Raw genomic sequence first — 25,654 nt, 5'->3', positions numbered from 1 at the left:
ACCCTCATATGAGGCAGAGTAGGTAAATCACTTTAATGTCTCCTCTCCTTTAAGTGGAAAGCTTTCCCTCTACTGGCAACAGTTGATATTAATAGGTATAGCAGCTAAACCCAAACTCCAATTCTGAGTAACACAAATTCTAGCGTGAACAAAGATCACTTTGCTATCAGGCATGACTGCTACTTTATACAGGCTTACACAGGTTTCCACACTACTGCTGTAAGAGGTGGGATTTTAAATAGCGACAGCAGAAACTTTGGGCAAACGAAAACCAAAAAAGAATGTAAGTGATATGAGAATACAGAAAACCAGCAAGGCTGTCTCTGAAGTTCCTTTATCATTGCTTTCTCTACTTTTTCATGGACCTCCTAAGGTTGAATGTATTTGCAGTTAGACTTATTTCTAATTTCTACAAGTAACTTGAAATCTAGCTTCCCAATGCATCCGTATGCTTTTGGAAGTGTTACTGTAAGACCACTGTTTTTTGGTGAAAACATATTTACTCACCTCTCACAGATGATGGAGGGTTAGCTGAACCCAGGACAATTTGAGAAACATTTGGAAGAGGAAATGCATTCAATTATTGCTATTATAACTATTCCTAAATGCACCCATTGTGAGTGGAAGACAAATAATGTAATACCCTGCAGTACACTACACTTACTGCTGAGTACATTTTTACCACCCATGCAAAGACTGTACTTCAGGAGGCATTACTCCTCTTGAAGAAAAACAACACTTAGGCTAAAAACTGTCTTTACAATGACTGAAATAATTAGTTGCAGGGTTCTTTCTTTAAGATAATACCAGGTCTGTGTAGAAACCTAGAGAGAAAGGCCCTCAAATTATACTAGCACACATGAACTAACTTACCTGGTACGCTATTATTTCTCTGACGGGTTTGTTTGAATTCAGGACAATCTCTTCTAACATGACCCACATCGCCACAGATGAAACATCTTTTCTCTCTTGTTTCTCTATCTTCTTCTTTCACTTCTTTTTCATCATCTTTCTCATTCTCCTTTTTCTTCAACCTGAATAATAACTTTTATTAGCAGTATCACAAAACCACACACAAAAATCTCTTGTTGAGTTGTTGTACTGATTATGTTCAAAGGAAATGGTCACGTAACCAACAGCTGTATGAACACAGGTATCTTAGGAATCCCAGAAAAACACTTTCAGGATCTGGCTTGTTAACAACCTGTTTGCAAAAATGTAACAAATTTAGAAGCTCCTCAGAATAATCCAGAAGCTATCTGAGTTACCTGTATTAGTACAGACTGTGTAAGTAGGCCTAACCTGCCAGTTAGTTTGGGAGTAGTTCTATCAATAACCCCACTGAGTCAGAATATACACAAAACAAGTGAGCTGTATCATGTGGATATAACCTCAGCCTGATTGGAGATGGCAAATTTCTCTGTAAGAGTATATTAGCATCCTGAGCCTAGATAGGATGTGAAAGAAAGCACTGAGGCTCTTTCAAACACTAAGTAGCAATACAACAAACAGAAGAACTAGTCATCAGGAGCCAAGACAAGAAGTAAAGGTCTTTTTTACGCATGGTTATCTGCAGGATTGGAAAATATTAATACTATTTTGTGAGCTGTATACATAATTTGAGAGAGATTCTGTGTGGCTGTGCTGTAGGAGCAGTTCATGTGAAGAGATCAACTTCTTTTCCTGAGGCAGATGTAAGGAAAGAGATGATGCAATTCAAGTGCTTTTGAGCAGTATGTTAAGGAAGCAGCTGAAAGAAATAGTCAGGCTGTCTGTCACCTTAGGGCTCCAGGCCAGTTTCATGTATCTTGGACTCTGCTGACTGAATAAAAAGCTGTAAACAAGGACTTTGTAGCAGGAACAGACCAAGAATCTTATAAAGAATTAAGAAGAACACAATTGAACATAACGAGTAAATGAAAAACCCATAACCTAAATCCCTAAGTTTTCCTAAACCTAAGTTTTTTCCTAAATTCCTAAACCTAAGTTTTAGGAGGTCATACAACCTACACTAAAAACTATTAAAACATTAAAAATTGAAAGATGCAAAAATGTGAGGAGTACACATTCTCTGTCAGCTCCTGCTAAACTCTTCTGGAGACGTTGACTTGCATGTACTAGGGACTCTTCTTGCAGGAATTCAGGATCCAAAACTCCTAAATGCAATTAATGTACAAGTGCCAAATTCAACATGATCACTCCAGGAAATCCATTTAAATGTATTACAAAATGTGCAGTCCATCTGAATGTTTACACTATAAAAAGATCATTTAGTCATCTAAATTTTAAGCTAAGCTGTAACTACAGACAGATCATGAAGCATAAGTATTAACATATTGCAGACTGTTCATTTTACTGTGTGTGCTTGCATAAAAACTCTTTTCAAGAGATGACCAGAAACAGTGTTCAGAAAGCAAAAACTGGGCAGGAAGTAGAGGATGAGATACAAAGCTTTGATTTTCTCTGCAATTCAGCATATTCTTCACAGCCATTAAAATTTCAGATATCCAAATCTCTCCTGATTTAATCTCAAAAGACTTTACACTAGCTTTGTGCATTGCTTACCTCCTCCTCTTGGGGCAGTCTTTCATGTAGTGACCGATCTTTCCACAAACACGACAACATCTGTCGTTGGGTGCCAATTCCCCATCTGTCAGCACTTTTGAGTCAAAAAAGTACTCCTATCAAAAAACAACCAACAGATACCATATATAAACCATTCATCTAGAAGACTGAGAAATGAAAGCAAAAAGGACAGCTCTCATTTCATATTGTTCCCTGAATTTTACTGCTACTTGAACTATACATAGTCCTTTTCCTACCATAGATAACAGCAGCTTTTTCAGAGACATGGAGCAGTTTGGGCTAAAAAAGGGGTATTCAGTCTTAGGGCCAGCAGCTGAATTTGAAGAACCTATCCATGCTCCAGCCTGCTGCCTACCTTCTGCTTCCCCAAAGACTCTTCAGAGGGCAATTTTTTTGCGCATGATCTATTTGGTATGTGAGTCACTGCTTGTACATCTTCCAAAGCAGCCTGTGTCCCCTCCAACGTGACATGATTATATCCCCCTAGACAGAACAAAGCTCGGGTGGGAAACAGCAGCATGCTGACCTGTATCACCCCCTTTCTGTGGAATTTGCTAACGATGGCTGCAGTTCTGATGTGTGTCAGCACAAAGGCCACACTTTACAGCTTCTAAGTAGCATAAATGTTGTGAAAAGACTCTTGCCTGAAAGACTGAAAGAGAGGTACAAACAGAAGTGTCCTAACCCCAGCTCAGGAACAAAGTCCTACTGTAGACAGGTAATTTACTGAACCTTTTTGCTAGTTTCCTCTCTGTACCACTGAGCTGCAATACAGGACATTGGCTCAGAAACAAGATAGAGAACTTCTTCTTTGTTGGGCACTTTGGAGAAATAAAATGCTATGTAATACTACTACTAGCATTCCTTCCTTCACATAAGAGACAGCTCATCTGCATGCCAAGGCTGCTTTGTGTCTTGCTTTTATCCTTACGGAAAACGTTCAGTGAAAATCTGAGGTGAGGCAGAACACAAATGACCACATACACAAACACACAGTATATGCTTTCCAGAAGCACTATAGCCTTGTCTTGAATATGTATGCAAACAATTAAACTATTTAGCAAAAACATTTATTACATATGCTCACATATTTGTCAGTTACAGATAACTACATCCACACTGTAATTCATTATTATTTGTATCACAGTAGTACTCAAAAGCCCGGTATAAAAACAGGTCTTATTTTTATTAGGCACAGCACAGAACACAATCACTGCAGCAAAGAACATTTAATACACACTCAGAAAAGAACATCACTAAAGTAAGAAAACGGAAATGATGGGATAGGGAAGGATGAGGGGAAATAAAACTTCACAAGACTTTCAAAATCTCCTGGAAACACAAACCCTGGTGAAAGCCAGTGGGAGAATAGACCTCTAAAACTGTCTTAGAAACACCTAAGTAGATATCAAAAATATTAATTTCAGATGATTTATCTGCTCATACAAAAATAGTTCTCTATTACGCATCGATGACTGGATCCTGTAGCACAAGAGGAGCACCTTCTCTAATGGGATGTAGCATGAACACACTCCTGACCCTGACTCACTACGCAAGTTTTGAAGGTGAAATGATTAAAGAAAAAAGAAAAAGAGTTGTTCATCGTCCTTTTCCTTCCTTAAGCAGCAATCCTTTACTTTCCCCGCCAACTGGAAAAATAAGTAAAATGTAAGTAACATTTAAGTTAAATGTCCTTGTGAGTCTGTTTTCCTTAGCCACATGAATAGCCAGTAAAGTTCCTGAAGCTGTTTCTGGGTTTTGTAGCCAATTTAGCAGTTTTCTACAACACTTGATGTCGCACAATGAAAAGATTTATACAAAAACCCAAACCCAAAAGATTCTTTCCCCAAACCTGCCAAAAATACCCATCACCCATCTAAGTACTCCTGTGAATTTAGTAAGCCATACGCCCAATACTAAGCTGTACATTTTAGGCAGATCATGTGTAATTACATATATTATGCATATCAAATTGACAAACACATGTAAGAGATTTGCTTTGGGTGCATAATTCAGTGGATGAAGTAAAAAACATACTAGAAACTATGAAAACTTACAGCTTCTCTTCCAACAGTTGGGTAGAATGGGGTGCCAAATAGTTTTCTCCCATTGATAAATGCCTTCATTATGAAATTGGTCACTGTTGAAGAAAGACAAAGTTATTTGTAACAACAGGAAAGGCACAACACATTAGAAATTCATCATTAGTAGACATTAATAGCTTACTTTTCCTGGAGACTCCAGCACCGAGATTATGATTCAAGTCAAAAGGATCTGTGTAAAAAAGGGAAAAAACCAAATCAGAGTTGTAAAAAAAATACACTGCAACAAAAAGTTTTTATTGTAACATAGAGAATTCCATTTTAAATGTCCTTATGGAGTAGATCATAGCAAAGCAATGCTGAGTGTTTTAAAAATTTGACTAGTCATAAGAAAGACAGAGCAATTCCCTGACGTAGAGTAAAAGTTACACGAGTCTAATCTCATTTCGTAAGCTGCAGGAATTGCAAACAATGCTTTTTTCAAACACTGGTAGTACTTTCCTCACATAAGGATCCTAGAATCATAGAACCATTAGTGTTGGAAAGGACCTTAAAGACCATCTAGTTCCAACCCCCTGCCATGGTCAGGGACACCTTGCACTAACCCATCTCACCCAAGACTCCATCCACCCCGTGCAACAAGGAGAACAGGGCCTCAAGCAACAGTGTTCATCACTCCCTTATGAATGGAATATAAAATCAGCAGGTGAATACCTTCAATAGCAATACATTTGGATGTCCACTGTTTCTCAAACGTAGTTAACAGCTTCTTCTGCCGGATGCTGATCACATATTCCTTGAAGTCAAATTCTTCAGTGTAGAATCGCAGCAACCCTAACCAAAGTTCTCCAAGAGATTCTGTGTTCTTTCCAAGAGCAGGCAGACGCTTCTTCTGCAGGCAATTGAAAACACAATTTATCCAGCTACAGCTACTGAAGTGCTTCTCCTCCTGAACTACTGAGTTTGTCTACCGTGAACAGTTTTCTCTTGGTTAAAATAAGGTTATATTAATGCAGACAACACTACCTCAATCCTGGACTGTTTATTAAGACTAAAAAGTATTTTTTCCTGATTTATGTTATTTAGAAATGATTTAAAAGAAACCAAGAAAAAGCAGACACTAATTTCAGCAAAACAGGACTCATTTGGGAAATCGTAATGCTATGGATATTGAAGTTCAACTCTTTTATACATTACAGTGTTAGAAATGCATTACTTTCCCAGAAAAACAAGCTTTTAGTGACTTTTCTGGAATTAGAATATTACCAGTTCTTCCATGTCATCAAAGAAAAAGGCATTCCATCCATCCACCATTCTTTGTGGAATCTGTTTTCCATCAAATATCTGCCAAAATAGAGAAGAACACAGTTATCACTCTAATTCAAAGTCATCATAATGCTGCTAAGTAGTAATATGAAAATATACATCTTTTAACAATTACTTCTTATAAACGCAGAGTTTCCCATTGGTAAAAAGCTTGAATGTCATTTTGCATTATTGCTATAATGCGCTCAAATTATTTGATATTTTTACTTGTTTTTCTGCAAATCAGAAAACATGACTGAAATTACCTCACCAAGATTCCAACATCCTTCTTGCCCACAAAATCTCTAGGGAGACTTTATATGACTCCTATTACGTTCTGACTTTAGCAAAGCCAAGGGGAAATTCCACTGTTATTTAAACGCATTCTCAGGGTAGCAATAAAATAACAACCCCCATCCACTACTTAAGTATCAGCAATAACGTCTGAGTCTTCACTGCAGTGCTTAAGCCAACTTTCCTCTTGCATGAAGGCAACAATGAAGTCAGAAAGGGCTTATTTTAAGAAGTGCTTGGGAGTTCCTGAGAGTATCCAGGAAGAAGGAGATAGCTGACTAATTATATTCTCCGCACCCATGCGGTGGAGGTACAGAATGTTATTTTCTTAATAAAGTTTCCTGGCACATGTAAAGTAGTATCTTTAAAGTTGCACCAATGCAATAGTTATCTTATTCCCCCCCCATCAAACCATAAAATAAACCTTTTCTCTTACAGATAAGATGTTGAGCAATAAATAATGCTTCTGACAATAAACAGTGTAAGAGCTGGATTCGCATTTAAGAGCATCTGGTGCAGTCTCATAATTACAATTCCCTCTCTCCACACCACCTGCCAATTTTTTTCTATCCTGCTCAGCATATAAATACCATCGCAAGACCAAAATGCCAAAGTAAATGTAGCAGCAGAACCCAGGTCCAACAGATTCTCCATTTTGTTGTGATTTTCTTGGTTAAGTTTTACCCAGTCAAACCAAGTGGGAGTTAGGAACATGCTAATGCAGAAGGGTCCCCCATATTTCATTCATCCCCCTGATCCTAAAAGCCCAGACCTCTCACATTTGGCTTGAGAAAACAGCACATCTATTTTCATAGCCTCTTTTTCTGAAAACCTACCTCCTGGAGAACTGGAATAACTGGTGGATTTCTCTGCTGTAGAAAGTACAGAACCATAAGAATATAGGCATATGAAGACAGACTGCCACGGGACGCGTCACCAATATCGCAGCGCTGGAAAAATACATTGAAAATGCACTGTAAAAATGCTGAATTTACAGTTTATTACTCAAGACTAACGACTATGTCAGAGAGCAGCCAGAAACCCCACCAGCAACAGAAAATACGTTCACCTCCTCACTAAAAATTGGTTTATGAAGACTAAAAAATAAATATGCCTTGAGTCAAGTGCCATCTGGCACATCCACAGCATAACTTGACTAACAGAAAGCCAGAAAAGCCTCATAGCTGAAGTTTGTTTCTAGTTTATTTTGTGCCAAATTGAAGACAACAAATCAAACGCCCCCAAACAGAAATCCCAACAAAACTCCACGTCTGATGTCATTTCAGTACTGTAAAATCTTATCCTCCTAAACTCATGTTACTAGAGCTGTTTCTATGATTCCTTAGGTTTGGTTCTCTCCTTTTAAAACATAATGAATTAATAAGCAAGTATTTCCATGCTGTACCAGCAGCTTAGGCAATACGTGGCATTTTGCTAGCATACATACACATACCGAATTAAACCAGGGTCCAGCCTGCACAAACATCAGTGAATTACCTTACTATGCTTGAAAATCTTATTACAGTATAACCTTTCCACAGCACCTGCTAGATTCTAAGCTACCCTTTGCTTCAAGCATGGGTCATAACAAACAACACATTTTTAACCTTCTACGTCTGGAAAAACCAGAAGATTCACAAATTACTTTCACATCAGCAACAGCAAACAGCTGTTCCTGATTTTTCTGCCAATGCAAGCAAAGGAGGAAGCATTTTGCTTAAACACAGAGTATTCGTATAGTTATGAAGTCACCTCCATACACATACATTCAAGAGTATATGTCCCACAACTTGGAAACTTGGTCTTTACAGTAAGATTTTTAGAATGTGTATAGAAATATGCAATACTACCAAGAAAAAGCATTCTCAACACAAGGCATTTCTCATCTGGACACAGAAAAGACATGGCAATAGTCTGCATTACTGTGACTACACCAAGAAAAATATCATTTGTAGTCTTGGTGACAGCATAATGAACATGTCCATTGCATTCTGGAACGAAGTTATCTCATTCCCCTTGATATATTTTATTACATTAACATCTAGTAGCATGATGCAATCTCTGTAACCCATTTTTTATTTGTCCCTGTTCCACTAAGCTTTCTTTGGATGTGTTTGGGGGCTGCAGCTTGAATAAAAAGAAACACCATGTCTGAATTATCAAAGACTCTGTAATAGTCTAACGCTATTTGGATTGGGTATTTCCAAACTCTTAAAGTCAAATGTACGTCCTAGACACATCAAGTAGAGATTCAGGCATTCATTTATCAACTCACACCTACTCCTGACTTGCACAGTAAGTAAAGCAAGGCAAGTATGCCAGAAGAAAGTTGCAATAATCTTTGGGCTGATCTTAGATATGGAAATTTGGGAAGCCCATGCACAGCCACGTACTCCTACACCTCACAGTCACCATTTTTCCCCAGTTTTGTTCAATTTTGGGGATGGATTTTTTTTTTTTTTTGCATTGAAGCTGGTTTGAATTTTTTAAAAATTAAAGTTTTCCTCTCATCAGCTTCCTCTTAAGACAGAAATCTTCCAACAGATAGAGAGGATACCAAGACTAAAGAAGCTAATTCTGACACACACAATCAGATGGAGCACAGCAAGCTTAGGAAAGTGCACTTCATGTTAGTAACATTCTGACATCTCCTTTCCAGTTGGTATTAGAAAAGGCAAACTCAGTGGCTGTGTCAGAAAACACTGTATTATACAAGTAAGTACCTTCTTTTTGTATTACCTTTGCAAAAACTTTCATTGTATAGCCCAGATATTGCACTCTAGGATCAATAGCTGCGTATGTAGCCAGCATTCTTGTGTTATGCTGTGCCTGGGGATAAAAGAAAGGAAATCAAACATGAGTTTCCATGTCATTTATGGTTAATTACAGCACAGTCTGCACTTCAAACACAGAAGCTGCATAATGCAACTGGGGGCAAAAAAACCCCACACAATATTCCTTAAAATGCATTCAACTTTTCTTGCACAAATGTAACTGAAAGGTATAATCACTGCAGTATTAATGCAGTAACATTAATAAGAACCTTGGAAAACACCAGCAAAGAAGTATCTAAGATGACTCACACTGGAACAAGTTCCACGAATTGTTTCTTCACAGGTGAATGTGAGCCCATTATATAAGAAATCATGCAATTCCATTGTGTTACATGTAGGCTGGGATGAGATGTACTGATACTCACGAGGGCAGAAAGGCCACGATGAATATGGAACTAACAGCTTGTAAAAAACATTCACAAAAATGCTTTGTGTGGTGCTGCTCTGTACCAGCTTACAGAGCTACTTGGGTTGGGCTGAAGGTATAGGCCACTCAATTTAACGCATGTAGGAGAAGAAACCAAACACAAAGCGTTTTAATTCTGGCTTCAAAATCATTCCCTCAAATTATTATTTGAGCAAATTACAATGAATTAAAAAGCCTTCTTTGAACACAAAACCAAACACATGCAGGTGCTTACCAGTGTATTATATAAACTGATGTCTCCTTCTAAGCCACTTCGTCTGTGTTCAAATTTTACTATAGGCACTTTGGCTGTTGTTATAGGCAAGATGTTCCTCAAACCTGGGGAAGCAACACTTTAGTACATAAAACATTTCCATTAACTACAAATATAGTAAATGTAAATACAAAACAAGTAACACTTTAACACACCTACCTGGATGCTTCTTAAGAACTTTTGCCAAACCTTCTATTATCTCTTTACAATTTAATTTCTAGGAAAAACAAATATAACAGCTTCAGATGTTGAAACATGGATCTTATCCCAACAAGGACATTTACTATCAAACATACATTTCATAGAGGAAAAGGCTATGCACAAAAAACAGGAAGCAATAAGCCAGCACAGGGTAAACTGTTGACTCGTATTCTCTATGTGGACATCTACAGTATGTAGATGTACAGTACGTGTGTCTGTAGGGCATTAAAAATAAAAACATGCTGTATCTTGTCCAATTGTGCAGAATGCAACAAGCCAATGTGCCACTAGCAAAATCCAACCTCTTCTGTGTACATAAATCTTAACTGAATTAAAAAATCTTTTCAGAATTCTTGGATTTAAAATAGTACACTTTATCAATTTCAGAACTCTTACCTCTGCATTTTCATGGCCTTCCAACGTCATGCAGATATCTAGATCACTGTCCCGAAACCCAAATCCATTCTTTGAAGAGCCAAACAAGCAAAGTCTGGCTTTGTCTGATCAAAAGAGTAGACCAAAAAAGGACAGATTCTTTTACAGTTGAATAGTTAAGCGATTACTATAGAATACTGCTTAACTGAAACGTGCAGGTGCCCATAAAACATGAGTTTAAGAGAGAACTCACAATGTCGCTTCTAACACTTCACCTTTGATAAAGGAGGAAGAGCAATACTTGAAAAATTACTCATAGAAAGTAAGGCAGGATAAAGTCCATGTAATTCTTATAAGTGAGGTATGTTACAGAGTTATTATAACTATTAAATGGCATCTCCAAATGTGGTGCAATGTTTTATGACTGCATTTTCCTGTTTTAAATAAATCAAAATAACGGGTAAACCTAGACACCAGTACAGCCTTACCCACAGATAAGACAGAGTTATTCTTAAGGTACTCCAAGCAGTATTTCTGGTTCCACTCACACTTTATCTAGGTTGCATATTTTACTAGATAAATTTGGTCAACCAGTAAGTTTCTGTAACCACCACATAATCCTCTTATATCTTCTTGAACAGTAATATACCTTATGGAACATTCTTTCCCAATTGTTTACACTGTTGTTTGAAACATAGCACTAGAATGTATTTTCCTTCTTGTAAAGTGAAATTATGTAACTGAGAGGAAATAAATGTATTCTTTTCAGTTAAGAAGTTATCTGTTCAGTTGAAAGCAATGCTAGGAAAATGTATTTAAAACCTATTCACAGTTTTTTCCTAATCTTAAGCTTTTCAAGGTTCTGTAACAGGTCTCAGTCCTTAGCTGCTGCCAGTAAATGGAGGGCACAGTGGGTGGATGGAAGCCCAGTTCACAATTCCTTGATCACAGGCCAGCTACAGCAGAACAGATGGCCCACTGTGCAAAGCAATGGACTGGATGGAATTCAAGAGACCTGGGTTTGGTACCTGGCTCTAGCACTGGTTTTCAACACCTACAAAAAATTCACTTTGCTTTGAACTCCATCATTATAGGAAGATACTTTGGCCTATAAAAGGAATGTGAAGTTATTAAGATGTCTAAGATCACAGAATCATAGAATGGTTTGGGTTGGAAGAGACTTAAAGCTCATCCAGCTTCAACCCCTGCCATGCGCAGGGACACCTCACACCAGACCAGGTTGCTCCAAGCCCTGTCCAACCTGGCCTTGAACACTGCCAGGGATGGGGCAGCCACAGCTTCTCTGGGCACCCTGAGCCAGTGCCTCACCACCTTCATAGTGAAGAAAAGACACTTAACACTAGCAACAATACCCGGCCTACAACCCAGATAACACTAAAGCCAACTGGCCAGGGCCTATTCAAACTTTTTTTCTTGTTCCAACTACAATAATCCTGTATCTGCATTATTACTCTGGCAGCTCTTACTCCATTCTAGGGGCACTTCTATGGAATAGCATTGAGGGATGTTCAGTTTAGGAGTCTGCAAATCAGCTTTGCATACAGAGGGAAAACAGATGCCACTGCTTTAAGCAAGGAAAATGAGCAATAAGGAGACAAATTACATCTTCATGCTCTGAACAACATGAATAAAGAAAGCATTATCAAGCATCACTGCTTATGTTACATACCATTATACTCTTTTCGAATAAATCTTTCCAGACTTGCCAGAATTTGTTCTCTGTTTTGTTGCTCACACAAAGGAGGGGATAATTCATCTAAGTAAAAGCAAGTTAAAACACAGTCAGATGTGACATTCAGGTACCTTGAAAATCTTTTTCAGTTAATGGAAAGTCTTGGTTACCTTTCTCTATTTTTTTTTTTTGGTTATAGTTACTTTCCTTAAATATGTGTGGGGTTTTTTTGTATCACAAAAGTTGTTAGGATTTTATTTCAGACATTTGATTTCTTCTGCGATTATTCAGACACTGAGAGGCTTAGTGGGCACCTGGTGTCCAGCCAAGGTGAACCCACCACAGCACCCAAAAGGGGCTTTTGTCCAGAAGAAGCCATAAAAATTGACAAACACAAAACTTAGTTTTGCCCATATCTTAATTCCTGGGAACACAAAAAACCTTTTACAAACTCAGGGAAAAACCCTGTGTAGTATTAGTTTTTCAAACCTGTTACAAGAATTTGATATCACAACCATAGATTATATGGAACTAAAAATATTGATCAATTTGTAGCGTAGAGTACCAGCAGAGCTCCTTCACACTGACTATCTGGAAAAATGAATTTAACCCACCAGTTCCCATTTTTTCCAGATTACAGAGCACAGTTTACAGTGGAGTACAAACACTCTTCCAACTCACCAAAACATCTTTTACAAACTATATCAAGTATTTCCCGAAATCTGTCTGTCATTGGTGGTAGTGGTTTTAGATCTATTTTCTTGAAATCCTCTGGGCAATCATTTTTGGAATGTCCATCCCGTTTGCAGATGCTGCATACTATAGTTGGTGGCTTGGGGGTAGAGGAAGGGAGGGAGAGAAGAAAAAAGGTGCACAAACACAGTTTTATTTCTAATAGTTCAAGAGCCCTAACATTGCCTTGTAAGTCATGCAACCAAGAACAGTTAACATATGAACAGCGACAGAGTCCCCACCTCTCAACAGGCTGCGTTTAGTTCTTACAATGCACAGGAGCATCTGTAAATTCTACAAGAAAGTAGGAGAGGAAGGGGAAGGAAAGAAAAAAAAACCACGAAAGAACCAAAACCAAAAGCCAGGATTATTTTCTCTGTGTGTGGAAATCAGAAAGCTTTGCATAAGGCAGGGGTAACAAACCACCTAGTCCAAATGGTATGCAGGTTTGGTGCTTTCCAGTCCTGCATAACAGGTACTCTGAAAAGGCCAGACCTACCATTCATAACAGAGACTGCAACCATCACTGGGAGAATCTTGTCACCCATCCACCCTTATTTTTAGTCACTTAAAATTAATGGCCGACTGATACATGACCAACACTGCTTAAATACACAGCTCACCTTTCCTGAAGTAAAAATAAACTTATCAAACACATAATGCATTTCTTCTGTAGAGAGCCTGCCTTCCTCTTTGAGATCATGAGCTTCCACCACTGCTTTGCAGTTGGGCGAGGTAGCTGGTGTGCCAGTGCACTTATTCTTCTGCAAAGACTCTGTTACCAAACTCTGTCTACTTTCAGCATCAGAAAATTCATTACTAGAATTTGTGTCATGATGTTCGCTGCAGTTACTGTGGTGGCTTAGCTCACCTTCACTTACACAAACTGACATTTCTAAATCATCGCTCTCTTTAAGTGATTTTTGCTTTAATTCACAGCATTCATTAGAAACAAGCAATGATGCTTCTTCTTTGTCTTCATCATAACTAGAGTCCAATGTCGAAAGTAGCGAAGAGTCCACGTTCTTGGAAGTACATCTTTTGGCTACAGCTTCTACCACTTCATTACATTCAAGTTCATTCTCTGGTATGTTACATCCACTTCCCATATTTTGCTTATCTACAACTTTTTCCCCTTGTGGAAGGCAACAGTTGGCGACAGGCTCTTCAGCTTTTGGGGATTTCTTATTATTCATTTTCCCTTTTTCTTTTTTCTTGGTATCTGGCTTGGATTTAATCCCATCTTTACTTTGTGGACATGCAAAATATTTATATGCTGTCCTAAATCGCTCCAGGATGTACTCAAATACCATCTGGCTATTTAGACTTCGTGCAACATTCCTCTTTAGCGCAAAAGGATCTAGGAAGAAAAAGAACAACTTCATTAGTGATCTTTAATTTCTACATTTCACTAAAGCAGCTGAAATACCTAAGTTATGATAGAGCAGTTAAAAAGAGATTCTTCTAATACAATCCAGATTCGTATTTGGATATGCTTAGAGAACATAGGGCCCACAAGGTTTTTTGGACTTCTTCCATACAAAACACAACACATGTGTGGCTCTGAATGGCTGGCTATCATAAACCATTCTGAACAGTGTTATTTAAAAAGAAAACCACAGGTATATCGTACGATTATATTATGGTCAATTTCTAAACTAGGAATGAAAATAAACATACAAAGGCAAAATAAATGTAGGCCTGTCTGAACTTTTTCCCTTCACTGAAGGATTTGCATTTCCCTTAAGAAATTAATATCTTTAAGAGTAACATGAAGGTTATAAGGATTATATGAACCAATCTCACCAGGTTTCATTCTTAGTCCTTCCTAGCGATTTCTAGATCAAACATGTTTTCCAAGTAAAAAGAGCACTTGCATAGTTGCTATAAGTTTGCCTGGGAAGATAGTATCAAACTGAGATTCTGTTACTTCATCATTTCAGTTACAAACTTAACATTAAAGTCAAAAGCAAAAACGAAAAACAAACCCTCATAAAAGAAACAAAAACAACACAAAGACCAACAATAGCAGGTATCAGAACCAGATTGCAATCTGTTGTTTGAAATTATTTCCTGTTTCTTCCTCAATAATTTGACTTTTCATCTTACGGGTTAATAAATGGAGAATAAACACTACTCAAGTTTTAAAATTCTCTAGCTAAAAGTGATTGGAAGAAAAGAATTAGGAGAGGAAATAAAAGCCACAGGAGTGATCTCAAGACCCACTGCTCAGTATGTGCCTCAACAATTCATTCCTTGTTTTTCTGCTTCTTACTTTTCCTTCTTGCTCTTCCTGTACCTTACTGACTCATCCTTTAGTAGTAACTCTATGATTCTCTTTGACCTATTTCTCCTTGTCCTCTCCATCACCTCATCTGTGTTACAGAAAAGCTACTCCATCAACATCTCTAGAAAGTGTCCAAAAGTCATTATTTACGCTTTTATAAAAATATCACCTTAAATGATTTCTTAACCTTCCTCAAATACCCAATTTCTCTATTCCTAAGGCCAATGCTTTGCTCTCTGACTTTCCCTGTTGCGTTTACACATTTTCTGAGCTGAAGTACAGAAATAAAGATGTCTTCCAGCTATAAGGAACTAACAGACAAAGTAACTGTCTTTCTTTCTCTCCCCAACATATGTAACTCAGGGTGTGTATTATCATCAAATTCACCCTGAAAAAAGCACTTCCCTTAGAGCACAATACTCAAGCCCTGAAGCACAGCCCATGACACAACACTGTATTTCATGGCAGTATGGAAATAGTGCCGTCAGGGAAAGGAGCAAGGGAGGGTGCTGGTGGGGCGGGGGGAATGGAGTGTTGTGCGTGTATTACTTTGATGGGTTTGCTCCAGTTCACTCTAATCAGAGTTGACCTCTCTGCTCGGTCAGAGGAGATAAACTAAGAGCTGGTAACACTCAAAATACACAGTGGCTATTGGAAATGCAGCTAACAGTGTTGAAAATTCATAGTATCAGAATTATTAAAAAGGAATAAAAAAATAGCTTACAGAAAGAATGAAACAGAGACAAGAACAAAATCATAAAAAACAGTGAGACAAATTTACACTTTGTATTTCAAGGATGAGAGTTTCAAGAAAAATTGTCTTCAAACTGACTAAGTAACTGATAACATAGATATATAAAAAATAAATCACTTCATCTTCCAACTACTTGTTTACTTTATTATCCAGACTTCTTGTGACAGACCTGTAAGTATTATGTAGCTAGAGATAATAATGCAGGATGACTATATGACTAGAAACACAGGGTATTATCCTACCTTCAATGGCTATTCGCCTCTTAGGCCAGTTTTTATTCTCTCTGGTTAAGAGCTCCTGTACCCGTATGCTGATGACATATTCCTCCAAAGCAAATTCCAGTGTGTAAAACTTCAACAGTTCTAACCACAGCTGCCCCAGTGAAACTTGGTGAGGGGTTTTGAAAGCTAAGACAGACTGAAACACATGGAGAAAAATGATCAACCGCTACAAGAAATGAAAATTCCCACTTTTCTTTCCCTGTTTCCACCCAGTATTAATGTTCAAAGATAAAACACAGGGATGTAAGATAAAACATAGGGATGTAAGATAGAATATGGTTCTCAGTGAAATAAAGCCACATCTTACATTGCCATGTTTCTCCTTTGCATTACTTTGGTTGTCCACTTCTGAGCTGGTTGCCTTCTTGCCACCACCTTTTTGTTGGTCAACTTTAGTTTTACTTTCTGCTCCAACTGAGTTTTTAGCTGCACCATTTGTTGGTGGTTTGTACTCCCACCGTACAAACTCCTCTTCTTCTACACCTTTCAGCTGGTGGTCATCTGGCCTCTTTGAGTCAAAGCCCTCAATCTATCAACAAGAACATGGCTCTGAAACAAGACTGTTTCTAATACATACAACCAAAAGATTTCAGCAAAGGTTACACTGACAATCGTGACATTTACCCCCCTTTAAAAGTAACTGATGTCAGATAAATAAATTCAGAGAATTAAACAAGAAAATATTTGCCTTTTCTCCAAAATACAGCATGACACAATTGCATAGGGTATTGCAGCTGCCTTTTCAGAATCATCAGGCATTAACTGTGTGAGTTGTGTAAGTACCAATGGGGTTTATTTACTAATTTCTTAGGCAATCAAATGATGCACACTTCATGACCTTGCAGAACATAGAAACAATGTCAACAATCTAACAATAAGGTTACTATATTACCAAATCACTTACCCAGTTGCCCAAATAGGATGGTAAAATACGTGGTTTTCTTTGTTGGAGAAAAAATATCACCATTAAGGCAAAAGAGTACGAGGGAATCCCACCTTCAGCCTGACAGTCAATGTGACAGAGCTGTAAGAGAATATATCATTACTTTCCTGATGCAACATCAGCATTTTAATGTAAAATCTATCATAAAAGGACAAATATTAAAGAAATGAGATAGATACTACAGTGATACAGAAAATCCTTTATCTCAGAAACTGCAGTTGTCATGCCATGCCATGTACAGACAAAATGCAAATTACAGTAATTTTATAGCAATTCATACAGTGCCTTAAGTTATACTATATATGTTATTCTCTCCATTTTGTGACTGTGGGACACATTTATCTTCCTATCCATAAATTCATTCAACAATCACATATTTGTGTTACTGTGTGATATCTCACGTATGGAGATGGCAATGCTATGTGTCTGGCTGTAACCTGCCACTGATCTCTGCTATGGGAACTACAGAAGAGAGATGTACTAAGTGTATTAGACATTGAACAGCTCTTCGCAGTTTCTACTGCTGCTACTTACATGTTGTAAAATAAGCATTTTTGTAAAAACGCCTTGCTAAATCAAGCAAATTCAATCTCGTTCTGGCCTGTTAAGGTAAGAGCTGAATTAATGACACAAAGCCTTCTTCTATAAACATATTCATGGTGTATTATACATTACATTGTATGCAGTACTTAAAAACCAGAAAGTAAACACATATAATTATCCTTAATATTTATAAACTTACTCTAGCCCAGTAGCGGAAAGCCAAAACCAAGGGAATAAGGACAGGCTCCAGTTTTCCAAGCGCAGCCAGCAGGTCAGTCGTAAGGCAAGCCACATCATTCCTAGCACTTACTTTACATGTCAAACCACTGTAATTACAAATGTAAACCAGAAAAAGAGTTAGTGCCTTGTCTATCCAGATGACGCCTGGGGCAGGAGGGAGGTGGGGCATCACATCTACCATAATAAAAACAAGCATCAGTGTTTCCCTTGTGTAAGAACCTGAACTTCTTAAACAAAAGCTAGAAAATATAATCACATTTTCTTTACTATTAACTCATCAGGTGGATCTAGAACTTACAGAAGTTCCTTACAGCTAAAAATATAAAGCAGCATTAAGAATTTGCTCTAAGGTCTGCCATTAGTAAGCTGTGCAATCTTACACAATGCAAACTCCATGGGTATCTTCCACATACCAAATAAATAAATAAATAAATAAATAAATACTCCAGACCTGCTGCACATTAAATTTGGGAAGTCCACAAAACAGCATCTCTAAAAACTTTTGTTTTATTTTTCAGATCAATTATTTCTGTTCTCTTAGTACTTACAAAGCATTTGCATGATTTACAAACACAGCAAAAGGTATGGCTACCCTTGTTCCATTTAATTGCTCTGAATTTCAGTCACATACCTCTAGCCAGTCAAAGCAAAGTGGACATCATACAGCAGTCATGTTTCATTTTGGAGGTTGCTACTACTAAGGAATTTACTGAGACTGTCAGATGATGTGCCTTTCTGTCAATGTGTATCTTATAAAAAGTTTTTAAAGCCTTGGGTTAAGCCGCTGGCAGGAACTTAAAAGTATTAATTGAAAACCATTCCACTTTTCCCATATTTAACTAAAAGTACAACTGGTATTTTCAGACTCCTACAACTAATGAACTCTTTGAAGCACAAAAACAAAGCTAAGCTTTCTTCCTAGACTGTATTTTCACGTATGAGCAATTCTCCTTTAACAGGAATGTTAGCTAAATGTGACAGTAATACTTCTTGTCAGGAGTGCAGGGAAGCAGCTGCTGTGAACAAGAATAGTAGAAACTGGCATCTCATTAAAAATCCTTTTCAATGACATGTACCTTTTAACATCTTTGCAAAAGACAACAGGAACTTTGGCATGGAAATCTGACTCCACGTCTGAGTAGACAGCTAAGCAAGGAGAAAAAAAACATCCTGTATTAAAGTCTTTCATAGTTTTCCCAATTGGGTCTTTATTACACTTACACCAGGCTTTTACAGAACAACACAAATTAAGTGCTGTGTAGTTAACCAGGAAGCAATATTCTCTGGATACTTTTGATTCACACCACCAGTATCACACAGCCAGCAGGGAAATAAAAAAAGATAAATCCTTGTCAGGAAATTGGGCTGGCATCTCTTCTAGAACCTTTTGGTCTTTACAACATTTGAAAGCCACAAGGTTGAATGACTGATGATACCATCAGAATAGTCTGAGAACCACTTAAGGAGCTGACCTATCCAAATTTCCTGAAGGATCAAAAATGCTATGCTATTTGTGACACTTGGTTCAAGATATGCAGATTACAGGGTTAGATGACTTCCTGAGACAACAAGGAGGCTACAAGTTTCAGGAGTCTTGTAATAGTTCTCAATGATGTCCATATGCAAGTGGAAAAGTGGCTTTTGGGTTTACTGCTTAGAATTTCTCCTATAAAGCTAAATACTTTCGACCTGGCACCTAACACTATTATCATAAATTCTGACAGTCTGAACTGGACTACCTGGGCTGCCACTCTCATCTCTCACTTACAGAAGCATTGGTATTCATAAAAATCACATTCAGAACAGCTCAGATACAAAAATTGATTAGTTTTCAACCAAAGTAAGTTTACAGAAAAATTAAGCATAAAAACTGAACAGCAGTTGGAATGTTAATTAAATAGAAATGAGATGTAACTAAATCTCACCGCTGTTCTTCAAGATTTCAAGCACCTGTATCAGAACATCCGGTTGACTCATCTAAAACGAGAAAATTAGAGCAGGTTGCATTATTCAGACCAACCCATTTGATTTTACACTGTGTTTAACACTACCTGGGTTACACAACTAGTAGTACTATGTCTTTTCTCAAAATGAAATCATGTGTCATTAATGAAAAGGTTAACTGTATCAGTCTGCACCATGAAAACAGGTACTAGTGAACCTATCAGCCAGCTTGCTTTTCACCTACAGCTTTTTTACTTAGTACTACTGTTCTAGTTCTGTATTAATGGAACCATAAAGTTAAAACAAAATATTTGCCATATATGTTGACACCAAAATTGCTGAATATGCCACCAGAAATACACAACAGTAAAGAATTTAATGTCAGTGCTTTCCCAGGGCTTTTTAAAGGTTATAGTTTTCAAATGCGTTTTCTCCCCAGAAATCAGCTGAAGTGGTGTTTCAAAGATAAGCTGTATATAGTTCAAAGAAAAGCTAAAAATTAGCACCACCTTTGAGCCTTTGTGAAAGAAAAAGTGCCATGGTACACTCCACAAGCAACTGTTTGAAAAAGGGCTCAGTTCTGCTTCCTAACTGCAGTACCATCTCAACAACCTGTGTAACTACGTACCCAAACTAGGCACCTTGAATTCTACTGTAAAATAAAAAAATCTTACGCTTTTGCACAAGCATAAGATTGTCCAAAAAAGCAGAATTAAAGTCATCTAATAAACAAAGAAAACTTTACGTACTTGATTCACAGCACACCTGACACCAACTAAAAGATTAGATGCTTTGTGCTAATCTACCACCATATGCCCCAAGAGGAGATGAAGGCAATGAAGTAGAAATCAATGTTGATGGCCTTGATTCAAAAAACAGTCTTAGTTAATACAAGGTAATAACTACACACCTTCGGGGGGAATTTGATATCAATGTTAACATCGCTGGTCTTAAAAGCGAATCTGGTTAAACAGGAGCCATACATCCTCAGTGAACAGTCTAGAAGAGAGAAATGTAATTATTTAGCAGCTAGTAAATAAATTATTCTTTAATGGATGACATATACCTTTAGATCCTGTCCCCCCAAAGCAATACTCCTAGATGAATGAATACTGAAGCATATTCTCACTCCTCTGAGGACTAGTCACTTCCATAAAGCAGCATCATAGGAAAACAGGTAATTCAATTAGTGCAATTGCCAAATGGCCAAAACTTTTCAAGCTGTTTTAGAGTATTTCTGCAATGCAGCTTTAGCTGTGTTTCTTCTTAATAAAAAAATAAATACAAAATAGTAATAACTGTCATCATCTCAATGCAGGACTTTATTGGACAGCTTTTGCTAACTGCAGCTTGATTCACTGCAGCAGTTGGACACTTACAACATTCTTTGCTGCCTCATACACTTGTCAAGAATTTTTCCATATGTGCTACAACCTGTTAATTTTATTAGCAAGTTCCTATAATTCATTACCAAGCATGCATATAAAATGTAACTTCAGTATAGTCCAAGGCACAAAGTACAGTATCCATTTAGTGGTTTTGTAGTTAATACAGTTCCTGCAAAGATGTACAACAGATCTAAACTAATTAGAAAATAACTATTCAATAATAGTATAATGAGAAATATCATTCCACTCCATAAACATCACTTCATTATATAATTTTTACAGATAAAAACTTCCCTGTAATATGTATTAGGGCTCGGACATATTTATGTCAGCTGAAAACTGACAGTGTTCTCAATCCCTTTCCTGCTCCAGCAGGGTACCTATAGCTGGTTGCTCAGAACTGTGTCCAGCTGGGTTCTGAAGATCGCCAAGCATGGAGTGTCCACAACCTCTCTACGCAGCCTGAGCCAGTGTTCAAGCAGCTGCACAGTGAAGAGGTTTTTCTTGTATTTTTCCTTAGTACCTTTGTGTTCTGACCAAACTCTCTCAAACAGATCCACAACATAATAATTCTTAAAAGAAAAAATAAAACTTAACGCATGCACAGCTTCAAACAAACCTTTCTCTGTTTTCTACTACTTAGAAATTAGCCCTCTCAAAATTAATTTATTTATTGTAAATAATATTAATACATTGCAATGATTTCCAATGGCTTTTTGTAACTATTCTTGCACAGTTCTAATGTGAGCTCTAGAGAAAATCATGCCAGAGCATCCCAGGTTTTCTACAATGTGCATGAATTATTTTTTTCCCATTAGGAAAACACATTCACTGAAACATGGAGGGCTCTGAAAAGTGGAGTAATAAATTGTCATTTACTACTACAGACTCCCCCTCTGCTTCTACTACTCCTCCACATCAGCTCATCAATCCAAACAAATCAGCCGCCTGAGTAACACTAATGTAGTAACTTTCATGGGTATTTATGTAAAAGTAATAATTTCCTTTGCTTTGTCTTAAGCTAATATACTATCAGTGGAAGCCTCTGTGGTGTCAGAAGTTGGCACTAGAAGCCACATACAGCAATATTATAGAGCAAATGAATTAGCAAACCTCCACCCTACTTGTCCCTGTTCTATACAGCACCTTATGTTTAAGTACATATTTAGTATAGTTCCTAAAACTAAAGCTCATCATCCTGCAGCAAACAAAACCTTTCTCACTACTGTATTTTTACAGAGCAAAAGGAAAAAGATATTTCTAAAATTAAAGGACAGTATAGAGTATCAACCCAGTTTCAACATAGATGAAATAAAAAGATTGAAAACTCATTGCCAGTGAGATTAATACTTTCTCTTCTGTTAAGATTCACTTCAAAACCATTGTTAACATCATGTCAACATTACCATAGCTCCAAAACCCAGCTCTCAAACTCCCAGTGTATTAGCTAGAGGAGAAATTATGAGAATAGATGGGAAATCAATGCAAATAAGCAAATGTCAAAGATTATCTTATTGCTACATTATTTATCTTGTTTTCCAACAGCAGCATAAATTGGATTTGAATGTTTAACATGCCCTATTGAAGTAACATAATGTACTTCTGAAGGGGTAGGAGGGGGAAGGAAGACTGTATCATTCAACTTAGCCAGATAACTCAATTTTTACAAACTAAGCATTTAACCTACTCAAGACCTTCCTTCTTTAATTATACTTGTTTTTCATCAACATAAAGCACTTAATCAAGAAAAAGGCAGATGGAAGTATGATACTGATATGTGATTAAGGAAATGTAGTATTTTGACCTATTTAAGGTAATTCGAGAGACTCTGGGAAGCTACAGTTGACCTCAGAGTACATCTCTCCTCATTTTAGGACGCATTAACCACAAATATACATGAGAAGAATTACCTGTTAAACAATAACTCTTGTGGATTTTAACAACTTGCTTTAATGAACAGTTACTGATGGGTACGTGCAGATATTTCACACCACAGTTAACTACTGAAAATATGCTTACCAAAATCACTCATAGGCGAGGTCTGATTTGTTTTCCAAAAATTATGCTTTAAAAAGAATATAAGTGCCTTATGCAACTTTCATCTGCCCTGAGAGATGTTATAAACAACTGAAGGACCAGTAGGAAAAAATCCATTTCCAACTCCTTCTCATTTTCCCCTCCTGCTACACTCATAGTGGTTTAATTAATTGCACTTGTGGGGGGAAATCTCTACTGTTAACAGCCACAGATATTCAGTAATGCTAATTAAGGTATAGGTGGAAAGGTTTCTTGGACTAGAGCCTGAGGGATCGTCAGTGGCTGAGGCTTTAAACACAAGCAGGTAGGAAATATTTCATGCCTTGGAAATTTCCAGACTTCATCAGAAATCATCACTTTAAAAGAGAACCAATAGCTTCAATAGAATCATAAAATGGTTTGAGTTAGAAAAGTCCGTAAGACCTAGTTCTAACCCTCCTGCAATGGGCAGGGACGCCTCACAGTAGCCAATGTCACCCAAGGCTCTGTCCAGCCTGGCCTTGAACACTTCTAGGGATGGACTAAAAGCATACTAGAAAGAAGCAAAAATAAGCACAATCATATTTTCCTCCTTTTTTGTAGGTTTGTTGGTTCCTTTTAAGTCAACCGCCAGTCTGTTTTAAAATGCCTGTATATATTAATATTGTATCATATAAAGATAGCCCAAAACACATTAATTCACCATTAATGAAGGTGTCAAAAACTGTGCATAACTAAACAAAAATGAAAATTTTCACCTAAAGGAAATGGGGAATACTGTGAATACCTGGTAAGGGCTGTTGAATAATTTTCTCCATCTCCTTTACAATGTCTTGACGAATTCGGAAGTCATCATCGGATATGCCTTGCTCATTTGCTGCCTCAATGAGGGTAAAGCTCAGAGCAGCCAACTGTGCAGAAGAGGGAGGTGGGAGGGCACGCAGCTCATTTTCTTCTTGTTTTTCCTGAAGAATTATTAAATGAGAAAAGTAAAAACTGACATTTTAAGAGCAAAAGGTTATCTCATACTATTGCATGACACTAGAACATACTCTTTAGTGTCTGTGCTCTTCTATTTACATGGTGCCCTGACCAAACACTTTCAAAGCTAGGAACTCTGCCCGGCCTCACTCGCAAATGTACTAGTGTGGCTCAAAGAAATGACAGTAGATGCTCAGTGTTTAAAAGAGAGTGTGTTGTTTCACAGCTGGCAACTGGGGAGGAAATCTGCTGTGTTACATTCCTGAACCACATTTTCTGACAGCTCCGAAAAAGAATTCATCCAAGGAAATGAAAAGCTGTAATTGTTCCTACATAGTAAAGGTAACTGAGCTAAGAAAGTTCTTCTAGAGTCACACAGACTTTTTTCTCAGAGTGGATTGCATTTGAAGGAAAGATATGCGAGGCAGAAGTATTCCTAGCTCCAAGAATGTTGATTTGAGTCTCACTGCTGCCTAAACAGCTGGTGCCAGAACGTGCTATTTTTAGTGCATCAAATTGATATCCATCTAATCCAACAGCAAGAAATATGTCAGATGCATCGAGTCATCTGGGAGTAAGTACCACAATCACTTGTTTCACAAATTCATCAACTAAATTAAACAGGTGACTGACAGCAGAAATAAATAATAACCAGAAAATAATTATACACTAAGAAAACACAGTCCAGTATGGAAATGTTAAGTTAGTTCTAGGTTGTATCTCTTAAGTCTTCTGTTCTGATTTGAATAAATTTAGTGTAAGAAAGAACTTGTGCATTTTCAATGGGCTACGGTTTTTTTTCACATCACTGCTTAATGTTTTTTCTTGAGTGGGGAAGCCACAGCTCCTGCTAGACTTCTTTGATAGCAAGTACCTCATAGTTAGAGCTGTAAATAGGTATATTTTATGAAGCAACATTTAGACAGTTACATATCTCTTATCACTGTAATGTTGCACACAACATAAACCTATTTGAAGACAAATGTTAAGAACTGAAAACACTCCCTGTCCTCTAGCATTCCCATCTGGTGGTAAAGAAACCTCATTCCTCAGTTCTTATCTCCATGCCCAGATGACAAAGTACGGTACCAAAGTGTTTCTATATCAAACCTGGAGCTTGTTTATTGCCACTTTATTAGTGTATTTCCGTTATGGAATTTAGCAGCAAGAGAACCAGAATACTTTATAAATAATAACTGAACATAATACAGAAATGCTACTGTCTGAGATGTAATGGATTTATGATACTCAGAGTTTTCCAAGTGACGGCTTTTATATATATATGATAGAATCAGAGCATTAATTACAAACAGAAGTATGGTAAATACATGGGAACAGGAGTAATTGACAGAATTTTGGGGAATGGTTGTAGGAAAAGTAATTGTAACCATCTGAATCACAAACTCCTAAATACTGGGGAATTTGCAGCTCTTCATCAGCATTTACAAAAATGGACTGGCAAGAAAAGCTGTGCACCTTTTATTGGATTTCATGCATATAACAGTTCTTTAAAGCAAAGCAAACAGTAACGTCAC

General features: G+C 37.4%; 1 protein-coding gene across 2 annotated transcripts in view; it reads right to left on the bottom strand.

The window, feature by feature from the left end:
• Positions 1 to 25,654, bottom strand: part of TUT4 (terminal uridylyl transferase 4) — a 48,937-nt gene that overhangs the window by 7,890 nt on the left and 15,393 nt on the right. For both annotated transcript variants that reach the window (XM_080622982.1, XM_080622983.1), the window contains exons 5-26: positions 23,926 to 24,103; positions 20,645 to 20,733; positions 19,716 to 19,767; positions 18,867 to 18,936; positions 17,750 to 17,876; positions 16,969 to 17,088; positions 16,372 to 16,593; positions 16,026 to 16,200; positions 13,366 to 14,102; positions 12,692 to 12,842; positions 12,008 to 12,094; positions 10,339 to 10,442; positions 9,901 to 9,958; positions 9,703 to 9,806; positions 8,967 to 9,056; positions 7,064 to 7,177; positions 5,895 to 5,972; positions 5,343 to 5,520; positions 4,813 to 4,860; positions 4,644 to 4,726; positions 2,566 to 2,681; positions 874 to 1,034 (exon numbers count right to left, since the gene is read on the bottom strand). In XM_080622982.1, the coding sequence (XP_080479108.1) occupies positions 874 to 1,034; positions 2,566 to 2,681; positions 4,644 to 4,726; positions 4,813 to 4,860; positions 5,343 to 5,520; positions 5,895 to 5,972; positions 7,064 to 7,177; positions 8,967 to 9,056; positions 9,703 to 9,806; positions 9,901 to 9,958; positions 10,339 to 10,442; positions 12,008 to 12,094; positions 12,692 to 12,842; positions 13,366 to 14,102; positions 16,026 to 16,200; positions 16,372 to 16,593; positions 16,969 to 17,088; positions 17,750 to 17,876; positions 18,867 to 18,936; positions 19,716 to 19,767; positions 20,645 to 20,733; positions 23,926 to 24,103 (3,142 nt within the window). The remainder of the gene's footprint in view (positions 1 to 873; positions 1,035 to 2,565; positions 2,682 to 4,643; positions 4,727 to 4,812; positions 4,861 to 5,342; positions 5,521 to 5,894; positions 5,973 to 7,063; positions 7,178 to 8,966; positions 9,057 to 9,702; positions 9,807 to 9,900; positions 9,959 to 10,338; positions 10,443 to 12,007; positions 12,095 to 12,691; positions 12,843 to 13,365; positions 14,103 to 16,025; positions 16,201 to 16,371; positions 16,594 to 16,968; positions 17,089 to 17,749; positions 17,877 to 18,866; positions 18,937 to 19,715; positions 19,768 to 20,644; positions 20,734 to 23,925; positions 24,104 to 25,654) is intronic.

The sequence above is a fragment of the Psittacula echo genome, assembly GCF_963264785.1.
Source record: "Psittacula echo genome assembly, chromosome: 7".
NCBI classification, from domain to species: Eukaryota; Metazoa; Chordata; class Aves; order Psittaciformes; family Psittacidae; genus Psittacula; species Psittacula echo.
Note: the sequence above shows the minus strand (reverse complement) of the source record. Positions and strands in the feature narration are given on the sequence as shown.